At 43.1% G+C, this 24,235-nt stretch overlaps 1 protein-coding gene across 8 annotated transcripts in view; it reads right to left on the bottom strand.

Annotated features, from left to right (window-relative positions):
* The window catches only part of Gbf1 (golgi brefeldin A resistant guanine nucleotide exchange factor 1), a 134,903-nt gene that overhangs the window by 36,887 nt on the left and 73,781 nt on the right, over positions 1 to 24,235 (bottom strand). For 4 of the 8 annotated variants that reach the window (XM_036171269.1, XM_036171287.1, XM_036171278.1 and 1 more), the window contains exons 3-7: positions 10,963 to 11,094; positions 4,688 to 4,806; positions 3,003 to 3,111; positions 2,460 to 2,520; positions 1,353 to 1,407 (exon numbers count right to left, since the gene is read on the bottom strand). In XM_036171269.1, coding sequence (XP_036027162.1) covers positions 1,353 to 1,407; positions 2,460 to 2,520; positions 3,003 to 3,111; positions 4,688 to 4,806; positions 10,963 to 11,094 — 476 coding nt within the window. Of the gene's footprint in view, positions 1 to 598; positions 698 to 1,352; positions 1,408 to 2,459; positions 2,521 to 3,002; positions 3,112 to 4,687; positions 4,807 to 10,962; positions 11,095 to 24,235 lie in introns of all 8 variants that reach the window. The other 4 variants (XM_036171235.1, XM_036171249.1, XM_036171242.1 and 1 more) reach the window with 2 other exon arrangements.

The following is a 24,235-nucleotide window of genomic DNA, read 5'->3' as shown; positions in this document are numbered from 1 at the left end:
CCTCCACTAAACTTACCTATATCTAAAATTTTAAAGGACAGAGGGTATCTTTGCAGATATTAGAAAATCCCCAGTGCCCTAGGCTGCCATGGTCCCTAGTTCCTTTCTATCAACTTAGAGATCTGAATCTTGCAATGATCCCTTTTATGTAACCAAGAAATAAAAGACCCTCACAGGATGTACCACCTTTACCCATCAACACAGCCAGGTATCCAGCACTTCTCAAGGACTATGCTTAAGCTCTCTACACCAGCTCTGAGACAGGAGAGGGGAGAAGGAGGCTCTTGCTTGAGGTCCCTGTACTTTCCCTAGAAATGGTGGGCCTTAAGACTCCACACAGATGAGAGCAGGACCAGACTCTCCAGGCTCACTACGTGATGTTCAAGTCTTAACTCTGCTTCCAGGCAACCAGAACTCCCAGGAGAATTCCCAGCACTGCAAAGCTACGAACACATGCAAGTCTTCAAAAGCCAAGCTGTGCTACTAGAGCGGGTAAGTGTGCTCTGAGCAACAGAGATGGGACCCAGTGTTACATATAAAAATAAACATTTAAATAAATAAATAAAAGGGGGGGGAGGAGAGGGAGAGGGAGAGAGACCTTGAGGTTCTTAAAGAGTAGTACCCTCTCTAACTGGTTCAGGGCTTTGGTCTGCTCCCCACTACTTAGCTCCAGTTTGTTGAGGAGACATGGAGAAATCTGTGAAAGACAGGCAAACGCACGATTTAAAAAGAGTGAAATAAACTCAGACAGGGCACAGGGCAGGAACGGGGATGGATGGGAGGGAACAGGGGCAGGTCAGGTGCATGCACCTAATAGCCAAGGGTCATTTCCATGAGCTCTGAGAAGTCCAGAGTTTCAGTCAAGACAGAATGAGGCCATCCATTCTTTTCCTAGCAGTTTGAGAATCTTTGATCTGGAGTACAGCTTGATTTGATATCTTTAACAGAGACTAGAGCTAGCAAGCCCCATCTTACTCAGCATTTAGAAGGAGTTGGGGCACCACCTCTCTAGGACTCTTACTAGCCGACAAGACTGAGCCACAAGGGGACAGCCAGACTGTCTTCTTTGTCAACATGCATCTTTAGCTCAGCTTGCTAAGCCTCATCCTTAAGGGCTGGCTCATCAGCATACATGGTAGGTCAACAGACAGGTCAGAAAGGAAAGCCTGAAGAAGGAGAGGTACATGGGAGGTATATTTCAGACTATAGGAATGACAGCTATTGTAGATTTCAAGTAGACCCATCTATGCAAAAGCATGTCTTTGCTACTGAGCAATAGTACTCCATAGCACTGAAGTCTAGAAGTTAAGGAGGTTTGGACAGGGGATAGCACATGAACTTTCAGATCCCACCTTCTTCATGTTGGTTCCCACATAACTCTTGGGTTCTTCTTTAAACTGAGGTAACCTATAAAATAGAGAATGGCATGACTGTCACTGGGGATAATGACAATGTTCCCCTTTATACTAGTCATAGCAAAGGTGTATTGGCCCACAGTATCCTTGTCTCTTAGTTTAGGTTTATGAAAATCTAGTTTTCTAGAGAAAAGCTAATCTCATCCCTTTTAGAGCTTCAGGCCATAGAAATTGGGATATGTAAGACATAGGTTAAGTAGACACTGGAGCAGGGTGACTCTTGGGAGTATGGATGTTCTTTTCATCCTTGGAAAGCACTGATGAAAGCCAAGAGATAGAGAGTTAGGCACAGAGAAAATAGTAAAAGCAAATTGGTGTTTTAAAGGCAATAAATCCATGGGGTAAGAAACTTGGCAGCGGAGTCCAAGAGCAGTCTAATGTGCATATAATAGAAATTAAGCCTGAAAGCAAAAAGAAATGCCATTGGGAGGTTTAAAAGTTATTGCTTCAGTTCTTCTCCAGTTTGTCTTTGGAAAGGAGGTATAGAATAGGCAGTTAGATTAAGGACAAAAATGCTTCTTGGGCTCTAATATGAAGGAGCCCTTCCTAGGGAAATCAAAGATCACGGTTTCCCTGGGATTAAGGGGTCTGCTAGGATATAGAACAGATACAGTGCTAAAATCAGGAAGTCCCAGGCAAGCCAAGATAAGGGCCAATAAATCAGCTTTTCCCACTAATAGTTGCCCCAGCCTTGGCCTTCTTTACAGACATCAGGCTGAGCTCTGGAAGCTCAGCAACCTGTTCCAGGCTGCTTAAATTTGGCATCTTCTCTAGGTTCCCTTTCCCAGATGCTGCCTGCACAGAAACAGACACAAGTTTTGGAAGCAGAGATTAAATAACTCTCGGCCTCCCTGAGGCCATGGCAGCTCTCTCTTCCTTCTCCCTTGCTCAGTAACCCTGGGCCTGGAGAACTACTGCTATCTACAGTCCCAGTGGCCTCTGATGTGGTTGTGGGGTTGGCCAGGTCCCTAAAGTGGCTATGTGGAAGCAGGCAGACTCAAGAGGCCTGGGCAGCCGGGTAGAAGCAAACAGCAGCAGGTTTACCTTGTGAAGAGCAGCTGCACCATGTCTACGAGAGTGTGCTCTGCGGATTTTCTCAATAACTCTGCACAGGCAAAAACAAATAACACAGGTGTCATTACTTGCTGTGCTATTATCAGGAGACTTCTCAGAGCAGACTCCCCTCCAAACTGTGTTTACCAAGGATTATGCCAAACTTATTAAAACCAGCTCCAGCTCAGCCTGGTAGCTATAACTTTACTAGACCACTAGGTGGTACTACTGAGTCAGGAAAAAGGGGACCACTAGATAGGTTTTCTTGGGTTATCAAGTGGCGTCAATCCTAGAAACCCTATGGGAGAAGATTTGGCTCTGGAACTGAGTCAGTCTAAGATTCATCCCCATTCCTGCCTGGGAACAATGGATTAAGATCTCTATTGTAGCTTCATATCAAAACCCCTATGGTTACCCAAGGTAGATGGTGGAGAAATCCTGTTTCTCTGGGGTTCAGAAATAGCATCCTGTATACATACTCAGATACCAGATACCAGCTCCAGGAGGTGAAAGAACTAGGATTCCAGCACCTACCACTAAGCCTCATCTCAAAGCAAATCCGGAAGCAGGACTGCATAATCTCACACACAGATTCATTTGTTAAGTGGGTGCCCACTGGGGTTAGCAACAGAGTTCGGAGGACCTACAAGGAAGAAAGAGAAGGCACTGTGAGAACAGAGTCGGCTGACAAAGCTTAACTGAAGGGAGAAAACATACCTCCTGGGCACATTCGTTGTTGTTGTTATTATTATTAGTGCTGTGGTGTGGGCGTGTTCATGTGTGCCTGTGATTGTTTATGGGCATGTGCACATGGCCAGAGCATAACATGGGCATCAACCTCAAAAATGTGGTCCAACTTTTTTTTTTTTTTTAAGTTTTTTTGAGGCAAGGTTTCTCTGTGTCATCCTGGCCGTCCTGGAACTCACTCTGTAGACCAGGCTGGCCTCAAACTCACAGAGATCCACCTGGCTTTGCCTCCTGAGTGCTGGGATTAAAGACATACACCACTACCGCCCAGCTTTCCCCAACTTCTTTTAAGGCCAGGTCTCTCACTGACCTGGAGCTCACCAATTAGGCTAGACTGGGCTGACCAGCAAAGCCCCAGGATCCTCCTGTCTTTGCTTCCCTGTGATTTCAAGTGGCTTTTTACATGTGTTAGGGAATCTAACACAGGTCTTCATGCTTACAAGGTACACTGTTTATTAACTGAGCTATTGATTCAGTTCTTTCTCTTAAAAAAAAAATGTGCTGGAGATCAAATTCACGTACGCTTGGCAAGTGCTTTACCGAGGAGCCACACGCCCAGCCTAGGAGTGAGGAGGCCTCCTCACCTCGCGGTTGTGGTTGTATTGGAGATCGAATCCCACACTTAGTCCCGGTTGGGTCGGAGGTTGTGACCTTCCTGCTTCAGCCTCCCAAGAACTAGGTCACAAGTATGTGTGACCATGCCTGATTTCAGGGTTTCTTTCTTTTTATAAGTTAGTAAGAATTCTGACCTCAAGAATGGGTACAATGTCACATGCTTGTACTATTAGCATTTGGGAATTCAAAGCAGAAAGATTAAGAATTCAGGTTCTTCCTTAGTTATATGAGATCCTGCCACCACCACCCCAAAAAATTAAAAACTAAAAAAAAAATTAAGTTGGTGTGGTGGCACGCACCTTTAATTCCAGCACTCGGGAGGCAGAGGTACACAGATCTCTGAGTTCCAAATTAGCCTGGTCTACAGGACAAGTCCTAGGACAGCCAGGGCAACACAGAGAAACCCTGCCTTAAAAAAACAAAACAAAACTAAACTAAACTAAAAACAAAAAAAAAATAAGTGCTAACCTTATTTCATTCAACCCGATTGACGGAGACTCCCACGTGCTTGACTGGGAGTCCTTTCTTTGCTTAGCATGCTCATGATACAAGTTCATAACTCACTCTTGCTCTAGGCTCACACACCTAACAGATGGACGACACAGATACAATCTACCAGAGGCACAAATGTATTAAGGGCTTCTGGTATTTGATACCAATTCATTTAAAGCTCTTAATTATTTTTTCTTAGAAAAGCTTTTACTGTGGGTATCTGAGCTCCTTGTTTGGAAACAGAGTCAGTCTCTAAGCCTCATTGGAGTCAAAACACAGCTTCATGCTCCCAGCAGACTCTGGTAAGTAGAACCAGCAGCACCGGCCCTTGGCCATTAGTCTAATTGTTCTTCCCTCCCACTTACCTGGAGGATTTTCATCAGGACAACTTCATCACTGGCAGGATCTGTGCCCACAAAACGGGCATGAGTGACAGCATCTGCCATGTTCTCCATGCCCTCTGCTGTGCCCTCATGAGTTGGATCTGCTCCAAAAAAGGGACAGATTATATCATGTCAAGAAGACAGGGAAAAAGGAAGATAGCCTATCTATAAATGGCTTGAAGAGACTCTGGCTTTCCCACTAGTCCCTAACCTATTGGTTTTTGAGCTACCTAAGAATTTTACCCATAACTGGCTGTAACAAGCCCCTTCTGCACAACTCTACTAAGTCAAAAAGCATGTCTCATGTACCAAAATTACCTGTAGTATTACTTGAACATACACGCCCCAGCTCACTTCTAGCCTTTTTTTCTGTAAGAGGTGTGTGTATGTGCGTGTGTGCGTGTGTGCGTGTGTGTGCGTGTGTGTGTGTGTGTGTGTGTGTGTGTGTGTGTGTGTGTGTGTGTAGGTCAGAGGTCAATGTCGGGTGTTTTCCTCAGTTACTCTCCACCTTACTTATGTTTTTGAGACAGGGTCTCTCATTGCCCCTAGAGCTCAGCGATTCAGCTAGACTGAGGCAAGTGTGACTCAGGGATCTCCTGTCTCCACCTCTCCAGAGCTGGAACTACAGTGCCCTGCCTGCCTTTTATGTGGGTGCTAGGGCTCTGATCTCAGAGTTTGTGTGGCAAGTACTTTACCAACTCAGCCCAGAGAAGAAGCTTTGAGTTTCGTAGGTATACAGTAGGGCCTAAGAACCTGCCTCCCTAAGATCTCAGGTGAAGTGAATACTGCTGGTCCAGGGATACACTTGGAGAATCGCTAATGGTAAAGTACTTATCTGATAGTGGAAGGGCCTAGAAATAGGAACGAAAAGCAGGAAGAGTCAGAGCTTTGAATGCTAAGGTTGTAGCTTTTCTCTTTTCATCTTTTTTCCCCACTTCCATCCTTATTGGGACAGGGTTTCTCTGTGTAACAGTTCTGGCTGCCCTGGGACTTGCTTTGTAGACAGGCTGGCCTCGAACTCACAGAGATCCACCTGCCTCTGTCTCCTGAGTACTGGGATTAAAGGTGTGCACCACCACTGGCCAGTTCTCTTTTCATCTTTTGATATAACTTCTCTTTGGCTGTTTTTTTGGAGTTGTACGTTCTGGTGCAATTGGATTAAGGGAATGAGGGAAACAATAGATGGTTAATGCCACTAGTACTTCTATCTGATAGCACACCAGATCAAAGGCCCTTTGAGTTCACTCTTATTTAAAACAAGAAGATTGAGCAAGAATCTTGATACCAAGACCACGTGTGGTGCCACACACTTGGCAGGCTGAGGCAGCAGAGAGATGAGTTTGAAGCCAACCAGGACTACAGAGAGAGACCCTGCCACCTACTCCAAATAACTTGTTTTCATTTCTTTAGTTAGCTTTGTTTTTTGAGACAGGGTTTGTGTAGCCTCTAGGCTGGACTTGAGGTCACTATGAAGCTAGGTGTGGCCTTGAGTTCCTTATCCCCTCCTTCCTCTACTTCTCAAGTGCTGAAATTAGAAGGCATGTGCCAACCACACCCAGCTTATAAGAAAATCTTGTTCCTCCTCTAACTAACCAGGCTTTAGGAGAGAAAAAGAAACAAACTAAATAGGACCGAAGGCTGGGGAGTGGGGGGCAGGTAAAATTTCAGCTACAACCATGAGGTGAAAGGCTGGTAGTCAACTCCAATTCTGTCAAGGGATAAACTCTGCTCCTACTCTGTGGTGAAGAGTCCCAAGGAGCCGGGTGGTGGTGGTGCACGCCTTTAATCCCAGCACTCGGGAGGCAGAGCCAGGCGGATCCTTGTGAGTTCGAGGCCAGCCTGGGCTACCAAGATCCAGGAAAGGCGCAAAGCTACACAGAGAAACCCTGTCTCGAAAAACCAAAACAAAAAGAGTCCCAAGGAGCAGGCTAAGAGCCACCTATAGCAAGGCCTGCAGAGTTCTGCAGTACTACCTGAACTGCTAGCTTCAGTCCTGGGCTGCTTCTCCAGAGTCCACTTGCTGCTTAGTTCTGGAAAGTGAGCTCGCTCATGGAGATAAGGAGGGCGGGCAGACAGGCAGGCACACAGCAGCTCAGGCAGTGCCGAAGCTGAGGTAGCAGGAAACTAAGAACCCCTCCTGATGGCAGTGGTAGAAGGCAAGAGACAAATCTTGCCTCCCCTCCCTCCTTTTTCTTCCTTTTGAGACAAGGTCTCACTGCATAGCCCTGGCTAGCCTGAAACTCACTATGTAGACCAGGCTAGTCTTGAACTCACAGATCTCCAAAGTGCTGGGCTTAATGGTGTGGCCACATTTCCCATTTTGGTACCTGAAATTAATAGCGTTCCTGAGCCTAAAGCTTGGGGGATTGCCAAGAAACCTGAGCATTTTTTCTGTAACAATGAGCCAGCAGTCTACTTTCTGTGTTCTCCTTCTCTCCTGTCTTTGCTGGTACTAGTCTGACATGTCCAAGACTCTCCACCTGCTTGCAGCACCCTCTTCTCAGTATTCAGTGGCTACTTTAAAGACGTGCACAGGGAAGCCAGTTTCAGGACTCAGAGCACAGTGTAGTAATCCAGCTTCTTCTATTATCCTCTTGTGTCTCTTTCAATCAGGACAGAACATTGCATTCTTTTTGTTTGTTTGTTTTTCAAAATAGGGTTGCTCTACATTACAGAGATGGCTGTCCTGGAAGCTGCTTTGAAGACCAGGCTGGCCTTGAACTCATAGAGAGGGATCTGAGTGCTGGGATTAAAGGTGTGTGCCACCACCGCCTGGCTGAATCCCACTCTTTATGGTCCTTGCTTAAAGCTTCTCTCACATCTCACTGACGTCATTACCTCGGCCTCCAGGGTCACAGTAAAGCCAGGTCTTCCATAGTGTTGAATGGCATCTCAGAGTTCAGTGAATAGCAGTCTTGTCTCATCTCAAAGCTCCTGGGAGTCTGTTTCTTCCTCTCTTCTACTAATCTCTTGATAAAGTGATTTAAATTCTTTTGATCTTTTTGTATTCTTATTCCTTCAGCTTGAACAAAGTAGCAAAGTCCATTTTCCAAAAAGGCAGGTAATAGTGACAGGTCCTTTAGAATCACAGGTAGAGCCTGCCAGCAAGCTAGATAACCAGTGGTACAAATCATGGGGCCACACTAAGGGCCAGTCCTTAGAACAGGATGGAAAATAATCTCAGAAGCCTTGGGCTGCAGGACTCAGGGGCAATGGGGGTGGGTTCTGCTGGGAGGTTGCAGACACAAAGGGTGACTTAACAAGCTCAATTAGTAGACTTGTCTTCTTCTAGACTCCAGAACACCCTCCTTTCCAGTCACTTGTAAGCCGGCTTCAGAGAGTAGTCGCCAGAGTTGCTTCTGCTCTCTGGCTTCCAAACATCCCTTCCTGCCCCTTCCTCTCCCAACCCTCTCCTTTCCCACCACAGGAAGCCTCACTGACCAGCTGGCCTGAGGTCTCCAGTGACCAGCCCGTTTGCCAAGTCCAGGAAGGGGCAGAGGGAGGAGAGAAGGTCAAAGGGGAGGACTCCGAAGGGCAGCTGCTGGAGGCTGCCAAGAGACATGGCCTGCAGGTGGTGCTCCGGTCAAGGCTGGCAGCAACTGGGCCTGATTTCTTTTTAGGGAGAATACCAAGCCCAGTCTAGTGGGCCTGAAGAGGTTGAGCCCTTATTTACTCAGAACCTGGCTGACACCCAAGACTCCTGCTCAGGATCCTGAGTGCTTCAGCTAAGCAAATCACATTTTCTAGAAAAGATAGTTTTCTCTCCCTGAACTTAAAGGTCATTCATTTGCTAGCTAGAACCTGGGCCTCATCTTTCCTTGTCTCTTCTCTTTGGAACATAAACAACTGCCCACCTGTTTTCTTTGCTCCTCACTTTTTTATTTGTTTGTTTGCTTTTGTTTTCCAAGACAGGGTTTCTCTGTGTAGCCCTGGCTGTCCTAGAACTCATTCTGCAGACTAGGCTGACTTCAAACTCACAGAGATCCTCCTGCCTCTGCCACCTGAGTGCTGAGATTAAAGGCGTGCACCACCATGACAGGTTTTCTTCTAACTCTTCCCATGGGTTTTTAATAGAGGAAAAAGAATTGGGATTCTGAGTGACAACACCAACTGGAAAAAAAAAAGAAAGAAACGCAAATGCACATCTTACATAAACTGACTGAAGGGGACATAACTCAGAAGTGAGGTGCTTGCCTAGTAAGTGTGAGGCCCTGGTTCAAATTCTACTACTGAAAAAAAAAAAACAAACAAACAGATCTACTGTAGATTGGGTGAAATAATAGGTCTAGACTGAGAGCAAAACTTTATAATACAATAATAGATAATCGGTTGTTATTCCTACTATACAAAGAGCTTATACCATCTGTTAAATCCAAAAGAGACAAAGGAAATTAAAAGGTTCAACCTCAATGAAATAAAAACAACATACAGATTTTTGCCCACCAAAGTGGCACACACACAAAAAAGAAAACTGGTAATATTCAGAGCTGCAGACAGCAAGAAGAAATGGAAGCTCTCAAGCATTGATGGTGGGAATGGAAATGCTGCAGCCTGCTGGGGAAGTAATCTATAAAATGTAGCACTTATAAAAATGTGAGATATACAAACTTTACACCAGAACCCCCAAGTTCAGAAATAGTTCACACAGAAACAAAATTGGTAAATAAGGCCATAGAAACAAGGATATTTATTTCAGCATTGTTTATAATGGTTTCAAAAAAGGAATAATGTTAATATTAAAGACACCATTATATCAGAGGTGAATGAGGAGAAATAGGGAGTTATTATTTGATAGTTAAAGTTTCTGTTTGGGCAATAAAAAGATTTGATAGATGGTAGAAATAGTTGCATAATGTTGTAGTCATAACTAAAATTATTATATACTTAGGGATGTAGGGTGCTTGTCTAGAATGCATGAAGTCACTGGTTTGATCCTAACATTTCATAAAACTAGGTGTGGTGGCACAGGCTTATCATCCCAGTATGAAAAGGTGAAGCTAGGAAGACCTGAAGTTCATATTCATCCTTTCTACATAATGAATCCGAGGTCAGCTTAGGTTACATAAGACTGTCTTTAAAAAAAAAAAAAAAAAAAGGTTAAAAGGGAAAATTTTGGGTGTGTGTATGTGGTGTATAATGTATATGTATATATGTATGTTTTACTACACTGAAAAGAATAAGTCAGCTATATAATTATATTGTGTATATCAAAGTAACACTGTTAAGTGAAATACAGAAAATACATAACAAAATTCCCCTTTTACCTACCCTTTTCAAAAAAAGGATAATCTGGCTGGAGAGATGGCTCATGGGTTATAAACACTCTGATCTTCCAGAGGATGTAAGTTCAATTCTCAGCATCTAGACTGGGCCACTATAAATGTCTGTAACTACAGTTTCAGGGGAATCTGACACCTTTTTTGGCCTCAGTGGGCATATGCATGCATGTGGTGCTCATATATACATTCAGGTACATACACATACACATAAAATGACTACATAAATTTTTAAAAAGATAGTACTGCCTAAATCCAGCACTTGAGAGGCTGAGGCAGGAAGACTGCAAGTTCCAGGCTATCTGGAAAGACCTGTCTTAAGACAGGTATGTGCATGTGGGGGAAGGGTTTGCTCATATTTATATGCATCAAGAAAAAGATAAGGAACAAGTCAAGTGGTGTCATTAACACTTCTTCTAAAGAAGAGATTTCAGCACTAAGAGGAGAGATACTTAGCTTTTCTTTCAGATGTCTCTGTATTGTTTGTTTTCTTACAATAAGCATAAATTATATTTGGAAATAAGGTAAACCAGAGCCAGAGGGATGGCTCAGGGGGAAGGGAACTTGCTGCCAAGCCTGATAATTGGAGTTTGATCCTTGGGAGCCATATAGTGGAAGAAGAAAACCTAGGCCACAAATTGTCCTCTAAGCTCCATGTGAAGAACACCTTTCCATGTGCATGTCCCCAGTCCCTACTCCCCGATACAAATAAATAAAAGTAATCTTCAATAAAGGCAAACCAAAGCACAATGGTGCCATACTCCTAACTCTCACAAAGGAGGGTAGAAACCAGACTCTCGGGCAATCTCCTCTTCTCTCCCTCCATGTACAATCCAGTCCATTAGCATGATGACTAATAGGTAAGCCTACTCCTCTACTAGGACAGGGACAGCTGGTGTTACTAGCTGGTTTAAGGCCTGAGCAACTCAACAGAAGCAGGAAACAGAGTGCTGGAGTTGTCCGATAGAGCCTGAGGCTTACCTATGAGTGCATAGGACAGGAACTTGTTGACAGAGCTGAGTGCCAGGCCGGTGATAGGACCAGTGGTATCTTCAGAGCGAATAACTTCCAGAAATGGACGAAGGAATACATTTGGCTCAATCTCTGAGAGTTCTGCAAGTACAATGAACAAACACAAATCAAAAATGAAAAGATACTAACAAAAGTTAACCCTAGCAAAAGGTCAGTTGTGATTGTTGGATGAAGCTAGAGGTCTTCCTGGCTGGGTCAACCCTCCTCCCCTAGAATACCTTGAATTGAGTTCCTGACACTACCATTTTATCTGTAAAAGTTTCACACACATTTAAAAAATTAATAGTAAAATTATTAAAAGAGGGAGTTTTATGTCATATATAGACTATCAGAGACTTTTTGTTCTGTTTTTCTTTTTTAAAGAGTTATTCATTTATTTTATGTGTATGAGTGCTCTATCTACATGTACACCTGCAGAGCCAGAAGAGGACATCAGATCCCATTACAGATGGTTGTGAGCCACCATGTGGCTGCTGAGAATTGAACTCAGGACCTCTGGAAGAGCAGCCAGTACTCTCAACTGCTGAGCCATCTCTCCAGCCCCAGACTATTAGACTTTTTGCTATTATTTCATTACTGTTGTGTTGTTATGCTGGAGATTGATCCCAGGACACTGCATGTGCCATGCGACTAGTTTTCCACTGAACTATTCTTCCACTGAACTACGTTCCCTGCCCTTGATCACAATCAAGAAATTAAAACTGGGCAGTGGTGGTGCACGCCTTTAATCCTAGCACTTGGGAGGCAGAGCCAGGCGGATCTCTGTGAGTTCAAGGCCAGCCTGGTCTACAGAGAGAGTTCCAGGAAAGGTGCAAAACTACACAGAGAAACCTTGTCTCAAAAATAAATAAATAAAAAGAAATTAATAGCTGGGCATCAGGCAGTTCCTATCTATAATCCCAGGTTTCAGGAGGCAGACATAGGAAAATCACTACACTTTTGAAGCAAGTCTGGTCTACATAGCAAGTTTCAGGCCAGGGAGAGTAGCAGGCTACTGTTTCAAAACTCAAACAAAAAGAAAAAAGAAAAAAAACCTCAATAATACTTATTTAATATAGCCAAAAAAGCATGAGCCAATTTCCCATGCTCATTTCATTATCTTCTCTAGTGATACAAAGGTAAGCTTTACCTCAAGTATAGGGTATGACTAAAGAAATTCCAGGGTGAGAGAAATCCTGGTTCGTAGTCTCGTGTTGCAAAGGAAGCCTAAAAAAGCAAAAGGCTGAGCAGCCTCCAGTTACAGAGGCAGTCTGTGATCTTAGACGGTCCTAAGCGTTCTTTGCTTACTTGCTTCCTCTCCAGAGAGCATGGCAGCTAGCTGTCCTGACAAGGAGCATCACAGTCTTTGAGGAAAATAAGGTCTGAATAAGATAGTTACAGGCTTCAAGTCACACAATAAGCAGAGTCGGGATCTACATGGTCTAAAGCTTCCCAAACCACATGTCTGCCCTACCTAATTACCAGCACATACTTCTACTGTAGCAGATTTCATCCCAGGTCAAGAAGACACACTGTCCTGAACTACCTGACTTTGTTGAGGGTTGAATTTGCTTTTTTATACTCTATTGTGGTTTCAGCTTTCAGAGTTAGTTCTTTTAGTTTTCCTAAAGAGGCCAGAAACTTTTAGGATATATCAAGGCTATTGCACTTTTACAAACAAAGAAGTGTGTGTGTGTGTGTGTGTGTGTGTGTGTGTGTGTGTATTTGTTCTTATGAACCTTTATTTTCATGCAAATATAGGGTACTCCCTACCTTTTGTCTCTCTGGGCAAACATTTTCTGGGCCGTCTGCTTCCCAGATTAATGCTTTAATTAATTGGCAGATTGGGTAGCATTTTCCAAGCCTGTCTGTACAGTGATCACATCGGCTGTACAAAACCTGCTTCTCATTCCCCACTGGGTCCACCTAGAGATGACAACTTCCATAAAAAATAACTAAAGAGAAATGTGTGTGCATGCATACACATGTGGAATAATAAGCATTACAGAAGACTGATGATATAGGAAAAGTGGAATATGGGACACTTTTTAAGAGCACGTTCTTAGGTGTACAGTTAGGATGGGAAATGGCTATATAAGGATAAAGTGCTTGCTGCACAGGCATGAGGACCTGAGTTCAGACCTCCAGCACCTCTGTAAAAGTCTCTAACTCTAGCTAGGGGCTTGCTGGCCAGCCAGCTTAGCTGCGAAGATTCAATGAGACATTCTGTCTAAAAACTACGGTAGACAGCCATAGAGGAAGACATCTGAGGTCTGGCCTCCACATCCACATGCACAGGTGATCACACACAAAAAACCTTAAAATCATCTTCTCTTACTATTTTAGGAACACAAAGGCTTTGTGTTTATCTTGGTCTGTCATCTAAAAAATGTTCATTTTTGGTATATATGAAATATTTACCCAGGCTATTTGCATGCAGTGATTTGTCCCTATTTATTATTGAATAGTACTCTCTCCTCTACAGATGGATTGTAGTTTCTTTATTCATTCACTGGATGAAGGACATCAGGTTCTCTAGTTTACTACCACCTGCCTAGTTAGAACAGTGGTTCTCAACCCTTGGGGTCCAACAGCCCTTACACAGGGGTTGTCTAAGACCATCTGAAAGCACAGATATTTACATTATGATTCATAACAGTAGCAAAATTATAGTTATGAAGTAGCAACAGAAATAATTTTATGGTTGGAATCAATGTCCTCCCAATCTAAGGCTTGGTCCTTTCCAGGCTTTTACATGTCTATACAGCAGACATAACTTTTGTTATATTTCCATCTTGTTACTTTTGAGACAGGGTCTCTCTACATAGCCCTGGCTGTCTTGAAACTCTATGTGTAGACCAGGCTGGCTTAAACTTAGAGACCTGCCTGCCTCTGCCTCCTAATGTGAGAATTAAAGACGTGTGCTACAACACCCAGCTTGACTTTTGATGAGACCCTATTTGTCTTTTTGTTGTTGCTTTGGGGTTTTTGTTTTGCTTGTTGTTTTGTTTTGAGACATGGTTACTCTGTGTAGCCCTAGCTGTCTTAGAACTCACTCTCTAGACCAGGCTGGCCTTGAACTCACAGAGATCCACCTGCCTCTGCCTCTCGAGTGCTGGGATTAAAGGTGTGTGCCACCCAGTAAAACCCAATTTATCGATATTCATTATATGGATTGTGTTTTGGTGTGATACTTAAAGTCATTTTATCAAATCTTAGGCTTTTCCCCACCTTGAAACAAGATCTTATGTAGCTTAGATAGCCTTCAACTCCCAAGTGCTGAACTGACAGGCAGAGGAAACCTCATCTGACTCTTCTGTTTACCTTATTTATTTTGAGAAAGACTAAGCAGTCTTGGCTGGCCTGGAACTAAAAATACTTTTAAATAAATGTTTTGGATTTCATTGTATGAGTGTTTTGTCTGTATATATATATGTGCACCATGTTTGTGCTCAGGGCCTGTGGAGGTAAGAAGTGGGTATTAGGTCCCTTAGGAGTTAGGGATGGTTGTGAACCACCATGTGGGTGCTGGAAACTGAACTGGGTCCTTTTCAAGAGAGCTCTTTCCTCTGAGCCACCTCTCTAGGCCCAAACATTAAGAATTTTCTTTAAAAGTCATTATCCATCACATGTAGCTGTCAAAAATACTAACTGCACTTTGGGCTAGAATGCCACATTATCAGGAAAACAGAGCTTTGAGTTACCCAGAGTTGGGATAAGGTAAGAGAGACAGACAACAAACACTGTGGATGGAACCAGTGCTGGCCAGGTCTAGCTTTTGTTCCTTGTTTTGTGGCGTTGTTCCCCAAACCTTTCAGGACTGCATATATTCAGGTTCAGCTGTCTTGGAAGTTTCTCTGGGTACTTTTCAAAGTAAAGTGTGACTACTCAAAAGACTAGTGCTCCCATGAACCATGTTTACTATTTCCTCACAGACGGTGTAATCTCATGGGTCACAGTTTTGATGCCTTTGTATTTCCCATAGGTAAAATGGGAAATGCCCCTTTTCCAAAGTTCTTGAGCTCATTAGCATCAGGATAGCAGAAGCAGTCAAGACTCCCCAGTATAACTAAGACCTCATGACACACTGCTATAGTAACCATTTTTGGCTGTTGAAGAAAAGAGAGTTAGTAGAATTTTACATTGCGTAAGGGATGTGGAGCAGTTGTTAGCAGCCTTGATACTACTACTACTAATACTACTACTACTACTACTACTACTAATAATAATAATAATAATAATAATAATAATTCTTCCTCCTCCTTCTCCGCTTTAGCTATTTACCTCTCAGGCTCATTAACTACAGATTTTGCTAATGTCAATTTGGAATTTTCTCTTTCATTTCCTCTTGTTCCCTATAAGTCCCCTGTAGATAGCTGACAGGTAGTAACTGATAATAAACTTGTCTTGTCTTCTTGCTGATATAGAAGAATGAACCTTTTTACTAGATAAGAGGAATTTTGATTGAAAAAGCTGCTCCAAGTACAATGGCTGCATAAAGCTAGGGTATGCCAGCAGGCTGTAAAGTACAGCAACACAAGTTTTTAATTTCTCTTGGGCTTTGAAACTGCTTGCTTGATTCCAGGCTTGGTGGTAATAGTGCATGCAGAGGAAGGGCTACAGCAGTTTTGGTTTGCCTGGATGTTACAGATGAGTTGCTCACTGGCTCCCTCTAGAAGGAAAAGAACTAGTAGTGTTGAAGCTCACACATCAAACTTGTGCTCCAGGGAGGGGATAGCTCAGGCTGTCCTCAAGCCGCTGTTTGAGGATGGTCCCTGTGGGCCTCATTTACCATCAAGCCGCTGTTTGAGGACAGTCCCTATGGGCCTCTTTAGCCTGTTGGCCTTGTTAAAGGGGCCTTGTTCTCCCTCTTGGATTAGGAATGAACCTGGACAAACCTAAGGCTTATTCCTAGGGCAGTATTCCAACCAATAACTAACAGTGTATGGTCCCCGGGTAGGAAGAGAGAAACAGAAGAAACTAAAATCCTAGGACAGTCAAGCCACAAAATTTTATTTTCCATTTTAGTCATAGTAAACCTGTAGAAATAATTTGGTATTGGGGCTAGATAGATGGCTCAGCAAGTTAAGAGGGCGGGCTGCTCTTTCAGAGGATTGGGGCTCAGTTTCTAGCATTCAGACAGCAGCTCACAACTGCCTGCATTGATGTCTTTGTAAGGATGTCAGATCTCCTGGAACTGGAGTTACAGACAGTTATGAGCAGCCATGTGTGTGGCTGGAAATTGAACCCAGGTTCTCTGGAGGAGCAGCCTGTGATTTTAATCTCTGAGACATTGCTCCAGCCAAGCTTGGTATACTTTTTAAGAATTTAATGCAGTGTTTATGCAGCCTAGCTTTGGAGTTAACAAGACCTGGGTTCATACTCAATGTTTTCCATTTATTGTATGACCTTAGGTATCACAACCTCTGGGAGCCTTCATTTCCTTATTAATGAAAAATGGAGATGGTGGTATTGTTTCTTAGAGTTATTGAGAGAACAAAATAATCTAAGTATGATCTGTCTCATGCATGCTGGTCTCAAACTCCTGGTCTCAATGGATCCTTCTGTTTTAGCCCTCTGAAGCTGGGATTACAGATACACAGCATAGCAACTATCTCAAAAGTTGTTTAATCATGTAGTTATTGCTGATGTCAGAGGCCAACTGAAGTTGTTTTCCTAGACAATGGAACAAGACTTGCATAAAGTGATAGGTAGCAGCTCTAGTAGCAAGCTACCCTTGTCATTTAGCAGGGACGCCCATAGTGAGCCTGCTTTCACTGCTGTCCCAACCAGGACTCATGCATTGTACTGTCAGATCGTATATTTTCTGTGTGTCCTACCTTTAAGCACTTGTCTTATCTTTTTAATTTTTTTTAGATTTTTTTTCATTTTAATGTATGAGTGTTTTGCTTACATGTATGCCTGTGCACCATGTGTGAGCCTGGAGCCCTCTGAGGTCTGAAGAAGGTATCAGATCTCCTCTTACTGGAATTTCTGATGGTTGTGAGTCACTATGGGGGTTCTGGAAACTGACCCTGGGTCTTCTGCAAGAGAAACAAGTATTCCTTACCACTAAGCCATCTCTTCAGCCTCTTGTTTTATCTGTTTCTTTTCCTTTTTTTATTAAGAAAATTTTTTCATTCATTTTACATACCAATCAAAGATCCCCTCTTCCCTCCTCCCGCCCCCCCAGCCCCACCCCCCCTTCATGGGACTGGACTAGACCTTTTGCATGGCGAGATAATTGTGTAGCTTGGTCTGCTTGGGGGCCCTTGGCGGTAGACTCAGAATCCATCCCTGGTGTATGCAGGGGCTTTTGGGAGCCCACTACCTATGATGGGACACTTCGTGCGGCCTTGAGGCAGGGGGAAGGGCTTGGACTTGTTTTATCTTTTTGAAAGTGGAGGCTAAAAGTGATCTCAAGCAGGTCATGGCAGTTCTATTCGCCTGCAGGAAACAGTGAGAGTCAGTACTTGGGCACAGAGATTCACCAGAATGTCTGTTACTGCTTTATGCGCTGCTGTCAGATGTTCCTGGACAAGCACACCCTCTCATCCCTCTACAGGAAAAGCTGTGTGAGGACAGAAGGGTGGCCACGGCATGACGAGGTGGTCCAGCTACAGAGTCCGCACAAGAGCCCCTTTTCTTTACTGGTTATCTTGAAACTTTGTGTGGCAGATCTCTAGGGAGGATGAGTTTTTATGTCATGTCTGACTTAGGCTGGGGACTTGTGAACACAGTCTGTAAACTACCAATGACAGACAGGAAGGAAATATAAATTTGTGACTTATAATCTTCAGACTTTTGGATGTTAACTCCAAAGTATGCAAGTTGAGGAATCACTCGTGTTTAATCAGAGTATGTTAGAATTTTTTTTCCATTCACATCCACCAAATTGGAGGTGGGTGTGGTGGCTCAGGCCTGTAATTCCAGTTGCTTAAAGGGCTGAGGCAAGAGGTTTACAAGTTCAAAGCCTGCTTGAGCTTCAGATAGAGTTCAAGATTAGCCAGGGGAATTTCGCAAGACCCTGTCTCAATAAAGAGTAAGTAAGGCTGGTTGATGGAGCCCAGTGCCCAATATTTGTAAGGTCCTGGCTTCAATCCCAGTACCAATCTATAAAAAACCCCGTCAATTAAAAGGTACAATTCCAAGCTGGGAAGGGATGGTACACACCTTCAATCCCAGCACTCCGGGACAGTTAGAACTACACAGAGAAACCCTGTCTCAAAAACACACACACAAAAACCAAACAAACAAAAAGTAGAATTCTGTTCTTTCTTTTTTCTTTTCTTTTTTTTTTCTTCTTAAAAAGTAGAATTCTTAAAGTAACAAAAGTGTTTAAAAACAAAACTCAAAGGCTAATTGATAGCCTAAAAAGTGAATACTTTCTAAAATATTTTCATTTTTACTTTATAAAACTCCAGCTCCAGGGGATCTTCTTCTGGCCTCTGTGAGGGTACCTGCACACATGTGGCATTTATACACAGGCAAATACATATACACAAATCTTCAAATAAAACCTTTTTATTTAAAAAATTAATTTGCTCATTTACTTTGTGCTTGTGTGTAGTTCCGAGGACAGCTTGCAGGAGTCACTTCTCTCCTTCTACCTGCAGGTTCCAGGAATCGAACTCAGGTCTTCAGACTTGGTGATAAGCACCTTGACCCTCTGAACTATCTCACTGGCCCTCCAAAGGGTTTCTCACGAATCCAGTATAAATAATTTTCCTTTTATTTTTAAAGACAGGGTCTTGTGTATCCCAGGCTGGCCTTGAACTTCTGATTCTCCTGTCTATCTTCCAGGTATTGGGATTACAAATGTGCATGCGTTACCATATCCACTTTCATGCGGTGTGGGGCAGTGAACCCAGGGCCTCAAGCACGCTAGGCAAGCACACTCTACCAACCGAGCTACATCCCAGCCCCTACTTGCCTTTCTTTAATATATTTTTGGTAAAAGATTGTGTTTTTTTTTTTTAATTTTACATGTATGAGTATTTGCCTGCATATATGTCTGTGCACCATGGAAGCCAGAAGGAGGGCATTGGCTCCCCTGGAGGTGAAATTATAGACAGTTGTGAGCCACCTTGTGAATGCTATAAACTGAATGTGGGTCCTTTGTAAGAGCAGCAAGTGCTCTTAACAACTGAGCTATCTCTCCAGCCCAGAAATTATTCTTTTTTTAAGTTTTAATTTAATAAAAAAAAATTTAATCCTTATATGTGTTTTTTGAGAAAGGCTCTATGTAGTGCTGGCTGTTCTGAAACTCCCTATACAGACCAAGCTGGCCTCAAACTCATAGAGAACTGCTTGCCTCTGCCTCCCAAATGCTGAGATTAAAGGTGTGCATCGCTGCCTTGTTTTAAATTGAAAGACAGGCTCTTGTTATGTCATCCTGACTGCTGTATCTGTTGGCCTTTACCTCATGGCAATCTGCTGTTTCAGCCTCCTGGGACCATGGGCCTGCTGTCATCATGCCCAGCTTTGAACCATAACTCTTTTTTTTTTTTTTAAGATAGGGTTTCACTATGTAGCCCTGGCAAGCCTGGAACTCACAGAGATATGCCTGCCTCTGCTTTCCAAGCAATGGGATTAAAGGTGTGTCACCCACCACACCGGGCTTGGACCACTACTCTTTTATGTCCCCTGGTGACCAAAAAAATCCTTCAAAGTGCTTTCCTACTAAACTTGTAGCATCTCAGAAACTCCACTTGTAGACTGTTCTCAAGCCCTGACTTTCATGAGAAATAGAATCTTGAGTAGATAAGCCACAGTCAGAAAAGTAGAATGTGGTGACCTAACAGCTCCTAAGATAGAACGCGCCAGCACAGACAGAAATCAAAAAGCAGTTGTACCCAAATACTTTTGCCCTGTGCCTCTGGATATAGAAATGTCAAGAGGGTTAAATGAATGACTTCTGTTTTTATCATGGGGTGATTTACAGGTTTGTTGGATGTGATCCATCTTGTGACTGATTCTGCCTCTAGAAACCTAGGTCAGTATTTACAGGATGAAGAGCTGATGGGGGCAGCTGATGGCCCTATAGAAAGCAAGAAGAGAAAAGTAGACTCTGAGGGCAAAAGGGTCGAGACAGGCATTTCTGAAGCTAAATGGTGTTGAAATAATATACCCCAGGCCTTTTTCCTTGTCAGCGTAATCCAATTGAGAATGCCCAACTGCCCCTGATAAGAGTCACTCAGGAGTGAAGAGCGTCTCTACCAGGGAAAGCAGCTTATGTGTGCATTTTGGCTCAGGAATGTGTCAGCCCAATGCTGGCCAAACGAGGAAAGACTACTGCAGCTGAGAGCACCCTCCCTGGAAGGACAGCCGCATAGGAGCATAGGCTATGAGAGTCCTCTTTGTCTAGGGCAGTGCTTGAGGCCACATGGAGGCTCTGACACAGCCTGCTGAGGAGAGGAGCAGCTCTGAAGCGAGAAGACAGTGTCAGGGTTCATCCCCCCTTTAGTCAGGTCACCCATCATTTGAGAAGACAGACTTGGGGGACATTGACAGATTCTCAGATTGACGCTGGGGCCATTCGGGACCTCTCTGTTTTAATGTCCTAATAAGGCAGTCAAGCTTTCTGTCCACCAGTGTTGAGCAAGGTATAAGGACAATATCACCAAGCCATATGCAAAAGTCTGCCTTCTGCCTTAGGTTCAAGGGGCCTTTAGGCCTCTCCAATTTGTGGTCCTGACTAATCAGAAATCGAACCTGTATTGATTTTAGGAGGACCCTAAAACTCCTTTCACCGGCAGGGTTAGATTCCCATCCTTAAAACTGTTTTCTCCACTCCTAGAACATGAGGCAGTTCCTTCAGAGAACCCTCTACCCAATCTGCACTCTTGTTTACTGGACTATTTGTGCCTTAAGACCGACAGCTCCCGACAGGGCGGGAATTCCGGCTGCTCCTCTATGCTGTCACATGTCTCCTTGGTTATGAAATTATTCAGTATGCCTACTATGAGCAGAATCATGACCCTTCTCTTCTGGAGGACTCTAAAGAATATCCAAGTAAACCCAGTCCTCAGGAAGGCCAAGGAGGAACACCAGAGGCCTCTTTCTGCTGGAGCTTTGTAAGAGGTGATGAAGTTGAATGACTAAGAGGCACAGCTTTGCAGTCGATGGACCTGGGTTGACCCACTTTCCAACACTCACTAGTTTTATAAAGTAAATTTCCTAATCCTTTTGAAGTTTCATTTTTATTTACAAAAATGAGATTACAAAGACAAAAGGTAAGTTAGGTATTGGGTGTAGCATGGCACAAAGTACCAAATAGTGGCTGTTCTTATTATCTTACTTTCCTCTAAAAAGGCCATGAACAGTCCAATCAAGAAAGTACCATGAAAAGCTCTGGAAGCTTTAAATACAGACTCACACTAAATACAATCCTACCAAGGGGTGAGAAATCAGTCCTCTTCCATGATCTAGAAAGAAACAAAAAATTCAGCTTCTTTCTCTGATCTATGTGTACCTTGCAACTGATAGGAATTAATATAGCTATCCCAAAATGCATCATAAGTATCAGCCATCCATTATATGGTATCTTGGGATTTATCTTTAATTTATATTCCTTCAAGATCTAGGAGTCTGGGGACTGGAGAGATGACTCAGTGGTTAAGAGAACTGGCTGCTCTTCCAGAGGACCCAGGTTCAATTCCCAGCACCCACATGGCAGCTCACAATTGTCTGTAACTCCAGTTCCAGGGGTTCTGATACCCTCACACAGACATGAATGTGGACAAAACATCAACACATATAAAGCTCTAGGAGTCTGGCTGGGTGTGGTGGTGAGCACTTTTAATCCCAGTACTTAGGAGGGAAAGGCAGGCAGATCTCTGTAAATTTGAGGCCAGTCTAGTCTACAAATCGAGTTCCAGGACAGCCAAACAAACATAGAATTAAAGTTAATTAAAAGTAAATAATACCAGCTAACATTTATCATAAATGCTTCTATGTACCAGGCCCTGTGATAGGCGATTTATACCCATTTTCCCATTTCATGCATATACAGGGTACAAAATATGAAATAAAGTGTACAATAAGCACACTATAATGTTATTTAGGGGCTTTTTTTTCCTAGCCCTAGAGTCCTAGTCCAATGTCCTCTCTATATGGCTAAATAGCTTATTTTTTAAATTTTAAGTAATATAAAAAAAATGAAGAGTAGACCTTCTATCATTCCTAAATCTGTTTGTATATTTAAAAAATACTTATTCTTATCTGGGTGCTAGGAACTGAGCTTGAGTCCTCTGGTGTAATAGTACTTTCTCGTTAGGACCGCCAGCCCTCAAATAATGACACGGAGACTTATTGTGAGTTATGAAAGCTCAGCCTTAGCTTAGGCTTGTTTCTAGTTTTTATAACTTAAATTTTTTTGTTTTTTGAGCTGAGGATCGAACCCAGGGCCTTGTGCTTGCTAGGCAAGTGCTCTACCACTGAGCCAAATCCCCAACCTTATAACTTAAATTAACCCCTATTTTTTAATCTACATTCTTCCACCTTGCTTATTACCTCATCTCTACTGCCTATCCTGCTTCCTCTATGTCTGGCTGGCGACTCCACCTTTCTTCTTCACAGAGTTCTCTCACTGCCAGAAAGTCCTGCCTAGCTATTGGCCATTCAGCTTTTTATTACACACAAATATTCCACAACACTCTGGAAAAGCAGCAAGTGCTCTTAACCATTGAGCCATCTTTCCAGCCTCATGAAGAGTGAATCTGAAATGTTTCTTTAGACAATCTCACAATGTATACTTGGCTGGCTTGGAACAGACTACGTAGACTGGACTGGCCTCTGATTCAGAGAGATCCACCTGCTTCTGCCTTCTGAGTGCTAGAATTAAAGGTGTGCACCACCACATCTGGTTTATTTTAACTCATCCATTTGATAAAATGAGACACTTAGAGAAGTTAAATAAGCAGTTGACACAGTTACTAAGTTGCAGACCTAGGGTCTAAGTGCTACTCTGACTTCCCTGCATCCTTAACTTCTAGTCTTAGCTCCAACACTAACTGGCTTTATGTCATTATACAAATGATATCATCTCAGTTATCTCATTTATAAAATATTTTACGGCTTATTTTTGCTATAATATTCCAGGAATTGGAATATTTTCTGGAATGTCCCTTGAAATTATGTATTTTTTTCTAGAATATTGTTGATCCAGGTGTAACCTGCAAACCAATCATAGTCTTCATACGATTGCTAGATAAACATTGAGATAGACAGAAATTGAGAGAAAGTACTAACAATTTAACAGATCAGCACCTAGCTAATAATAAGCACATAAGGTGGGAATGATGGTCTATGTCTACAATCTCAGTGTGTAGGAAGCTGAGGCAGGACTGTGAATTTTGGACTACATAGTGAGATCCTGTCTTAAACCAAGTTTATGGTTTTTATTATAATTCTATCTCATAATTAATTTTATTATGCTTTATGAAACTCTGCATTGACAAGAAGAGAAGGCATGAAGACAAACCACTGGCCTTTCAGAAGCTCATCTGAACATCGCCCTGGGATTACTATTTGAAGTTCTAGTTTGTCTGTTAATTGCACATGTACAAAGACGTAACCTTTAAATCAAAAAAGTCCCCCTGGATGCCCTGCTGTGTACAACCAAAAGTGGCAGAAGGTGCCTCTACCAGAGCCTTTCCAGTGGCTTTGGCAGTCATAGCTGAATCTAGAGCTCAACATCCACTTCCGTCAGGAAGTTCCTGGGAGCTGGAGAGATGGCTCAGCGGTTAAGAGCTCATGCCACTCTTCTAGAGGTCCTGAGTTTGAGTCCCAGCAACCACATGGTGACTTACAACCATCTATGATGGGATCTGATGCCCCCTTCTGGCATGCAGGTGTACATGCAGATAAAGCACTAGATACATAAACTCTTAAAAAAGAAGTTCCTTTGGGAAAGTAAACCGTGATTCTCCTTTTTCTTTTCTTTTTGGTTTTTTGAGACAGGGTTTCTCTGTGTAAACATCTTGGCTGACCAGGAACTTGCTCTGTAGACCAGGCTGGCCTTGAACTCACAGAGATCCATCCACCTGTCTCTGCCTCCCAAGTGCTGGGATTAAAGGTGCATGCCACCATTGCCCAACGATTCTCCTTTTTCAAGGCGGCATGAAGATTCCTGGTGGCTCATTTAACAATAAAGCCCTTCTATTTCTTTACTGGCTAAGTTCCTGCAAAGCCAGAATCCATAGGATAAACTGTGGGAATGAAGGTATCTTAGCAGCCACAG

The sequence above is a fragment of the Onychomys torridus genome, chromosome 1 (assembly GCF_903995425.1).
Source record: "Onychomys torridus chromosome 1, mOncTor1.1, whole genome shotgun sequence".
Lineage (NCBI taxonomy): Eukaryota > Metazoa > Chordata > Mammalia > Rodentia > Cricetidae > Onychomys > Onychomys torridus.
The sequence above is the reverse complement of the archived record's forward strand: the minus strand, read 5'-3'. Positions and strand labels throughout refer to the sequence as shown.